The sequence below is a fragment of the Phyllopteryx taeniolatus genome, chromosome 18 (genome assembly GCF_024500385.1).
Source record: "Phyllopteryx taeniolatus isolate TA_2022b chromosome 18, UOR_Ptae_1.2, whole genome shotgun sequence".
In the NCBI taxonomy this organism is placed as follows: domain Eukaryota; kingdom Metazoa; phylum Chordata; class Actinopteri; order Syngnathiformes; family Syngnathidae; genus Phyllopteryx; species Phyllopteryx taeniolatus.
The window spans coordinates 3941823-3951581 of record NC_084519.1 but is presented as its reverse complement, the minus strand read 5'-3'; the positions used below and the strand labels follow the sequence as shown (position 1 = coordinate 3951581).

The following is a 9759-nucleotide window of genomic DNA, read 5'->3' as shown; positions in this document are numbered from 1 at the left end:
TGAGATGAACATTTTGAATTCGGAATGGAAATTATGTGGACCTCTTGGATGTCTCATTAGGAATTAATGGGGAACGTTTGGGTGAAAAACTGTTGCCAATGTGGGACTTTTTGGAATAATGTATGTTGACGTTGGAATGGTTTGAAGCGGTCGAGAAATGTGGAAGTAGCATTCACACAATTATTCGTTCATTTCCATAATAAGTGTCTTCTACGTGAGTGGCTCCGAGTGGCTTGTTTCTCACGGTCCGTGTTGCAATGTGGCTTCGAAGGTAAATAACAGACTTGTATAGCATACGGACCGACCCAGTGGCAGGGAAGTGATCCTCGTGCAGCGGAACAGGTGGTTTGTAGATCAGATGCCGACTGGCTAAATCGCACCGCAGTAAATCCCCCTTGAGCTGCGAGGTGACATGGCTTGACGGATCTCGACGGGAACTTTCAGGAAATACAACAGGTGGACGTGGCCCCGCAATGCCCCGTGGACCGCCGTAAGTTGCTTTTTTATTTATTTTGTATTTTTTTCAAGACGTCCAAATAAAAACAAAGGTTTGCTTGAACAACAGAGTCAGTTTCCTTCAAGTTTACGTAATATATTTAAAAATAGTTACTTATGTTAATGTTAACCAGCTCTCGTTAGCGTCCTTGGCTAACTGAAGGAGACGGGTCTATTGAAACGTGCACTTCCACACGGTTAGTTCTTTAGTCGTATCGCCAAAACTGAAGCCTAGCTTTTGTACACATTTTATTTTTATTTTTATTTGAATAACCAAGAGACAGCGGTTTCGTACAGAGAAGTTCGCAAGCGTTGCCTGCCTGCTTGGTGGCCAAACCATTAGATATTTCCGTTGAACACGGTTGGGGGTTCCTTTTTGATTGTACAGGAACTGTCAAATTAACCTTTTTTCTTTTTTCAATTGTCTCATAGGTCAGACAGCGCCATGGATGACAACAAGCTCAATGACTCAAACGTTAAGGTCGCTGTCCGTGTGCGACCAATGAGCAGGAGAGGTGAGATAATGTCACACTGCCCTTTGACAGCCACCGTGTATTTATGATTTTAAATGCCCCATGAGACAAACGGGGTTTTAAGAATTTTGTCACGCTCCAGTGGGCATTTTAGACTATTTTCCTGTTCTTTTGACAGGTGGCTGTTTGAATGAAAAGAAAAGTAAAATAATGTAGAAGGGGGGGGGGGGGGGGGTTACACCACATCCTGTATGTATGAGTCTGTAGTAAGTTGACAGATGGACATTAAGTTATATATTTCAAGGAGGCTGAAATTACTGCATGGTTCAAGTACTCAATTCAGTTTTTTTTTTTTTTTTGCTCTCAACTGGCACAATTCGGATACCCGCCGTCTGTTATGGTGGCCGAGACAGGTCACAACAATTGCAAATGCAAACAACACAATGCCATTAAACTCACAACACAGCGACATTGAGTACAATGAAAGTGACCACGGGGACTTCCTTGCGATCTACTTAAGTCACTTGTGTCAAATGTCTCTGTTTTACCAATCCAACGTAACAACTAGTTACTCAATTTGACCAAACAAATGCAGCCAGGCCGTCACATGACCACACAGTCTCTCCGCTGCCCCACACAGAAGCAAAGTTTTAAAAGAGACTTATTTACCTAAAACATGGCAGAAATCCATGTTTACCTTACAGTGAGGCTCCAACTCCACTGTGACCCGAGTGAGGATGATCAGTATAGAAAATTGATCTATGGACTATAAAGAGCAACAGCTATGCCATGCTCTGTCTTCTGTGTCTGCCTTTGGCTTTTTGTTTGTTGGCTTTTTAGCCTACAGAAACTAAACTAAAAAAAAAAAAAAAAAAAAAAAAACATACAAGAGACTGTCTCAGTTTTTGTTTTCTGCTCTGTGGACTAAAACCAGTAGGTCAACCACGGCATGTGAATGCAAATTGCAGTTCGTTGTACCCAGTCAGACCTGATGGAGCGCTCTGTAGAAAGGGTTCAAAAGGGACAGGAAGAAAAATCAATCCAGAATGTATGCACAGTACTGAAGATAAAGTTGTAAGTTGGTAGAACTTACTTGTTTTTGAATAATGAACAGGATATCAGGATTGCTGATAAATGTGGGTGAATCCACCTGTCTTGAAGTTCACTTAAGGAAGCTATTTATAATTATATACAGTGGGTACGGAAAGTATTCAGACCCTGGCTTAAATTTTTCACTCTTTGTTATATTGTAGCCATTTGCTAAAATCATTTAAGTTAATTTTTCCCCCTCAATGTACACACAGCACCCCATATTGACAGAAAAAACGGAATTGTTGACATTTTTGCAGATTTATTAAAAAAGAAAAACTGAAATATCACACAGCCATAAGTATTCAGATCCTTTGCTGTGACACTCATGTTTTATGTGGGTGCAGTCCATTTCTTCTGATCATCCTTGAGATGGTTCTACACTTTCATTGGAGTCCAGCTGTGTTTGATTATTCTGATTAGACCTGATTAGTAAAGCCATACACCTGTCTATATCAGACCTTACAACTCACAGTGCATGTCAGAGAAAATGAGAATCCTGGGGTCAAAGGAACTGCCTGAAGAGCTCAGAGACAGAATTGTGGCAAGGCACAGATCTGGGCAAGGTTACAAAAAAAATCTGCTGCACTTAAGGTTCCTAATAGCACAGTGGCTTCCATAATCCTTAAATGGAAGACGTTTGGGATGACCAGAACCCTTCCTAGAGCTGGCTGTCCGGCCAAACTGAGCAGTTGGGGGAGAAGAGCCTTCGTGAGAGAGGTAAAGAAGAACCCAAAGATCACTGTGGCTGAGCTCCAGGGATGGAGATGGGAGAAAGTTATAGAAAGTCAACCATCCTGCAGCCCTCCACCAGTCGGGGCTTTATGGCAGAGTGGCCCGACGGAAGCCTCTTCTCAGTGCAAGACACATGAAAGCCCGCATGGCGTTAGTTAAAAAAGACACCTGAAGGACTCCAAAATCGTGAGAAATAAGATTTTCTGGTGTGATGAGACAGAGAGAGAACTTTTTGGCCTTAATTCCATGTGGTATGTGTGGAGAAAACCAGGCACTGCTCATCACCTGTCCAATACAGTCCCAACTGTGAAGCATGGTGGCGGCAGCATCATGCTGTGGGGGTGTTTTTCAGCTGACGGGACAGGACGACCGGTTGCAATTGAAGGAAAGATGAATGCGGGCTAGTACAGGGATATCCTGGACGTAAACCTTTTCCAGAGTGCTCAGGACCTCAGACTGGGCCGAAGGTTCACCTTCCAACAAGACAATGACCCTAAGCACACAGCTAAAATAACAAAGGAGTGGTTTCAGAACAACTCTGTGACTGTTCTTGAATGGCCCAGCCAGAGCCCTGACTTAAACCCCATTGAGCATCTCTGGAGAGACCTGAAAATGGCTTTCCACCAGCGTTCACCATCACTTGTGACAGAACTGAAGAGGATCTGCAATGTTGGCCATGTTGGGAAGGTCGTCGTTACCATGAAGGCAACGGCACGCTACTCGTCCTGTTTATATTTACAATAGCTTTCATGTATTGTAGTATTGGTCTGTCCCTTTCTGCCCAAACGTTATTTCAGCTCACTTATAACCTGAGAAAACACCGTGCAGTAAATTGCATTTTTTTTGGGTAGTTTTGACTGTGCATACACACACACACGGCATCAGAATTTGCACAAAAAAATGTTTTGCTGTTCATGCTGTGGTAAAAAAGATCTGAAGTTAATCACTATTTATTCAGTACTTGAGTAATAATTTCACTGTGTATGTCTTACTCTTAAGTCATTTTTTGGAGGACTGCTTTTTACTTTTACTTGAGTCACGTTATTGTCAAGTAACAGTACTCTTACTTGTGTACGTTTGGCTACTCTACCCACCTCTGGAGTGGACATCCTCCATTGCTACTCTTACGTTTAAGCAATATTTTTGCTCATCAGATCAGCCGTTGTCGTATTTGTTGCACTGGTCTTTTGTATTTTTGCGTTGAGGCGCTGCGGGTCATTGTTGGGCTGGTTGTGGTCCCAGCGGAACCACAAAGCACGTTACATCGGCGACAAGAGTAGATCCGCTAGTATATCTTTTATTAATTTGGAAACGCGGCTACAATTATCTAATTAGTTTACAGATGTAAATGTTAAATGTATTAAGCGACGGACCAATGTTAGGGATTATGTCACAACAGAATGAACTAACTTCAAATTCAGAAATGGTCAATAAAAACAGAAAAATATTGTACTTAATATTTTTGTGGAGGATGCATTTGGGATTAGCCTTTGAAGTTGGTAATAGTGAAAAATGCAATGAAACACACAATGAATTTAGTCAATTCTTTTCCAGAATAAGAGTGCTTAAAGAGGAGGATGCTATTCATGTGGCAGAGCTTGAAGCAGGCGTCAGGTGTTCACCAAGAGATGAGCCTGGCTCAAGTTGGAGGCCAGAACAAAAAAAGCAAAGAAATTAGGCAAATTTAATTTTAATCTTAAATTTGATCATCAACATGTATTTGAGTGGCGTAAATAAGTATTTTTCTGCGTGAATAATTTTTGTGTGTGCATATTTTGGCACTGTTTTACATTTTCAATATGCTTCCCTACAGAAAAAGACCTCACGGCAAAATGTGTGGTAGAAATGGAAGGAAACCAGACAATATTGAATCCTGCCATTGCAACTTTGAGCAAAGGAGATCCCCGGTAAGTGAACGGTTCAGTTCAAGTCATTCATTTTAATCCTTTGTTTTCGTTGTAGATTTCATTTAGTAGACTTTCATTTTAAGCGCACCTTAGTATTTGAAATTGATAGTTGTACGGCATAGTTTACATGTACAGTATTATGAAAAATTGTACAATATTTGGTGGGATACATTTGCATCGTCAACGATGATGCATTTGTGGTTTGCTTTGACTTTTGAGTTGAAATCTGATTTCTACAGGTAAGTGCCTTCTTTATTAGTAAGCCTAAGTAGTGTGCAATATTTCTTGGTGTTTTTTGGGCACCGGATAACTTTTTTTTCAAAGTTCTTTTTTTGTACTAAATAGATGTTTTCTTGCAATATCATAACTTTTCACCTTGTTTTGGAGCCAACTATGTATGCTTAGTCATTTTCATGAAACTGTGAATAATGACATCATGCTGTGTGTGCGAGTGTCTAATCATGTTCTACCGCCATTCATATAAAAAAAAAAAAAAAAAAAAACTTGGGTTTTGAAATATTTGTGAGACTTATTTTGGGAGTGAAATCAAAATCTGTGCATCTGATGATTTGTTGTGCCCAACTGAAGTGTGCATACATTGTTAAAACTAAAGGAGTTCCTCTTGCTAGTCACACTGTAGTACAGCATACACGGGACAGGCTGTAACCAGCCTGTCTGGTTAGCAGCCAACGTTACATGGAGGAGACTCGTATACCCCACCTTCAAACTCCTTTCTGCATCATGCCACTATTTGCAAAGGGTGTGTCACCGAATGCCCAGTCTTGTTTGAAAAGAACAATGACAACAAAAACATTCTGTGCTCAGAATTTAGCACCCAAAAAAAATTATAGATCTGATCATCCATTTTAATTCGTCTTTATTGGATTTGAAAGTCCACAATGCAAATTGTGCATTGAGAGACCTCATTCACAATAGATCATAGAATGAGAGAATGCAGCTCTTAATAATCATATTGATTAAGGTTTGGCTCTTGCTAATCTCATTGGCACCACCTATGTCTTTGCCCACAGAGTAATGTTAAGTAGCCGTACTCTGTGGAATTCTGTTTGCCCCTCCCATGTATACTTGCACAATACAATTATAATACAAATGCTTTATTAAAAAAGTAAATCTGCATTGACAAGGACAAGAATGCTCAGTTTTCTTGTATGTAGAAATCTATACTGCATCATAGTACGATTCTAACATTTACAAACTGCACATTGGATTAATGGTTAGCATGCCTGCCTCACAGTGAGGAGCTCCAGATTGGAATCTCTGTGTGGCGCTTGCATGTTAGCCCCATGAGGTTCTCTTTAGTTACACTAGTTTCATCCCTCGTCCCCAAAACATGCTTCTTAACATCCCAATTGAGTTTTAGAATGTGAGAGACCCCACACATTACTAGGCCAAACTAGCAAGTGTGTCTTCTTACAGCTCTTCTAGTGTGTGGTGCATTTGAGATGACCAGCACAGGTCACCACACACATAACAATACATCCACAGATAATCGTTGAGTTGCCAGGTACCAAACCAGTTTCCTGTTCTAGTATGAAGACTGCCCTGTGAGAGGCAGCATGGTGCCACAGGACATCCAGACTGCTGGAAAATATGAAGAAGATAAAAAAGTAGTTAGTAGTAGTAGAAAAAGAAATAGAAACCCAAGCTACTGTTATCCTATCTGGTAACTACTGTGGTTGCAAAATTTTTATTGTACTAAATAGTAATTGGCAGTGTTGTACCTGAACGAGTTCGATGAATGAAAGCTCATGAAATCGTTAATATTTTGGGCCAACGTGAACTGAACTCAGTTCATTTCTGCCTGATGAACGTTATTGAGAGCGCGCTCATTCTGGCGTCAAAGAACGGTTTTTGAGCGAAAGTTCATTTTAACTCGAGTGCCACGTTTTGCTAGGGACTTCCAGGACAAAAGCCACCTGGACACACTATCTACAAGCCTTCATATCTCAGGGATGAACCCCGTATTTGACAACCGCCATTCATGTTTACATTCGGCAGGCACCCGTGCGAGGTGCGTTAAGGGACACTGCGTAAATGGGAATGAATGTGTTCTTTGGTTGTTTTGTAATGCAGTATTTCATTGTAAAAACTGATTAGTAGCAACGTTATTTGTATCAGAATGCTTTAGTTAAAACATTGTGCAGTCACACTGTCATATGAAATTTTTGTTTTGTAATATAAGAATGTATGAGAATAAATATGTTGTCAATATAGTCAGCCAGAGCTGCAAGGAATGCGAGGGTATCAATGTCCTTTCACCATCGTTCCTGTCATTCTGTGTTGCTTGTTTTTGTTTTCACATTAAGGACAAAAGTCCTGTTTTTGCTTTAAAAATCACCATTCAAGCAGCATGTTTTTCCTCATGTTTTTGAGATTGTAGGGTGAAAGCTGCAGCTGGCTACTAGTGTGAATTGAATGGCTGGCAACAATGGAGAAATGAAATGCCTGTATTTTGAGAGTAGCAGCCTGTCAGCAACATATTGAAAAGAAAAAAAAGAAATATGAATGACTTCATTTTTGGAATGGTGAACTTGATACAACATTTTGAACTATGAACTGAACTCGTTCATTTTTAGAACGGTGAACTTTGAACTAGTTCCCGTACAAAATGAAGTTTACCAACACTGGTAATGGGGTGACATGTTACACATATTTGCTATTCAGGATCTTACAACTACATGTCTATGCCAGAAAACAAAACCACATACACGCACGTGTTAAATGTTATGATATTTTGGGTGTATTCCAGAAATATTAATGAATTCATGTCATTTGGATGGGTATATTAAATTCCCCCCATGAACGCTTTTGAGCGTCATACAAAGACATTCCAAGCATGTGAACATTCATAATGAAAAAAAAAAAAAAAAAAACATTACATAACATGAGGTGGATTAAAACAAAAATAGCATGATCATTTATTTTAGTTATTTGGATTTAAAAGTATGTCATATATTTCTGTAATTAATCCTGAATAGTAACAACAGTAATTGAATATGTAATGTTATGGAGAGAAACATACACATTTCCGACTTTTTTGATAGAGGACAGACATAAATGTAAACTTAAAAAAGCACCCTATATAAGTTGTAATACAGATGTAAACACGTCTACTTGTACATAATAGAGAAGGATATAAATTATTTCATCATATATATACCTTTTAATCCCACTTGGAAAATTTCTGTCCTCTTATGTAACTTAAAGGGACGTACTTTCATCCATTATATGAATAAAAGTATTGGAACACTTTTACAGATGCAGGAAGTCGGAATGGAGTATAAACATGGTATAACCATTTGCAGTTATGCTCCCATTCTTCTTGGAAGCCTTTGTAAAATATTTTGGAATGTATATTTGGAAATTGTTGTCTATTCATCAAAAACATTTGTGAGATCAGAGGTCAATGATGTTGGAAGAAAGGGCCTGGCTCACAATATCTGTTCTAGTTCAGCCCAAGGTTGTGAGGGCACAGTCATGCTCGAACAGACAATGGCCTTCCCTGAACTGGTCCCCCAAAGTATACAACTGTTCCAAATGTCTTGGAAGTTGAGAATTTGTGATTCAAAATTATGTGCATGATGCAGAGCAAACTATAATTTCCTGTGCAGGTGTATCTAATGCAGTGGCTAGTAAATCTACTGTAGCTGTATTTTCTGTCAAAAGAGTTTCAACTCAATAGCCTGACCCAATAGTCAGCCTGGCAGTGAATCAAGTGGATGTTCCTGCAGGGTTCTGACAGGTGGTCAGTTTATCTTTTTAGACAAATAAGCCTGCCGACGGGACAGTATGAACGCACATTTTGTTAAGAGATGTTCCTTGTTGCTGTAGCCATGCTATGCATTTTGTGTGTGTGTGTCTGTTCTGCCCTGACATGCTTCAGCTGCGTCTTTTCCCCTTTGGGCATGTTGCGAACAGGTTTAACCACCTCTCTTTAACACAGGAAGAGATTTACACAAAGGGTCATACAGAGAGAGAAGAGCAAGATTTTAACCAAAACGCTGAATGGACCTCCCAATTAGCATCTCATTTGTCATTGTATTAGCAAAATGCATGTCTAGCAGACTCTTTGGTTGTAAGGCAAGTCACTGACTAGCCACTTTTCCATGGTTTGTGCTGTGTCAGCTTTCTGCCTGACAGCTTTAGCTGAATTGCTGTGCAAGCCACAGGGCATGTTAATATGTTACAGCACCCTTGGTACCCGCAGCGTGCCACCAATATATCAGGTGCCGTCAGACCCTTAAGTCGAGAGAGATTAATGAATCCTTGTTACTGCTTTCATAACTTAACCACCTAACTCCATCGACTGGGTGTTTGCATTCTTTGGCAAATTGTTATTTAATTTTTTTCTACTGGATGTGCTGGAAGCTGCCCCTGAAGTTTGGTCATAATGTTTATCATCCCTTGAGGAAAAGTGTACTGAAAATGGAACTGTATTTGTTCTGTCTTATCTCTCTTTGCCTTTGATAACAACTCTTGTTTGAATTACTTTTTTAATCTGTTTATTTTATCACAATTCTTTCATATCCCAGTTGAGAAGCTGCCGTGCATTTTAAATATGTTGTCATCATATGGATTGGCCCTGGAACGTCCTGTTAGTGTAATCTGGGTTATCTGATCTGATCATAATGTAGCACTGGCCTGGTCTTGGTTGGTCACCCTTACCTTCCTTCTCCCTCCACTTTCGTGACTCCTTGGAGCTGGGATTCTCCGCCAGTTATCTTAAGAATGTCCTTGCCAGCCCAGGAGAGGACAGGACTTAATGTTGCTCTTTCACGGGCCAGCAAATCTCACACAGAGAGGCCTTGTTCCGGCCACTGTGTGGCCATGACTACTTCAGCAGTCTTTTTTTTTTTCAAACCCCTAAATTGATATGTCTGCTTCTTAAAGACTTTTTTTCTGTTGTGCACTCAGAATATGTCTGATATTCAGACCCTTTCCAAGAAATTTGAATATCATGGAAAAATGTCCAACCGTCTTTCCATAATTCCATTCAAAAAGTATTCAAGTATTTGTTTATTTTTACATAATTTGGGCTT

The 9759-nt window shown here is 39.9% G+C and overlaps 1 protein-coding gene across 6 annotated transcripts in view; it reads left to right on the top strand.

The window, feature by feature from the left end:
* The first annotated feature begins 298 nt into the window (after positions 1-298).
* LOC133468574 (kinesin-like protein KIF13B) overlaps positions 299-9759 on the top strand; it is a 59969-nt gene continuing 50508 nt past the window's right edge. For 2 of the 6 annotated variants that reach the window (XR_009785526.1, XR_009785525.1), the window contains exons 1-3: positions 299-490; positions 928-1010; positions 4606-4699. Coding sequence is in view for 4 of the 6 variants with exons in the window: in XM_061754647.1 (XP_061610631.1) it covers positions 474-490; positions 928-1010; positions 4606-4699 (194 nt within the window). In the remaining 2 variants the exon portion in view is untranslated. The remainder of the gene's footprint in view (positions 491-927; positions 1011-4605; positions 4700-9759) is intronic. The other 4 variants (XM_061754647.1, XM_061754646.1, XM_061754645.1 and 1 more) reach the window with 2 other exon arrangements.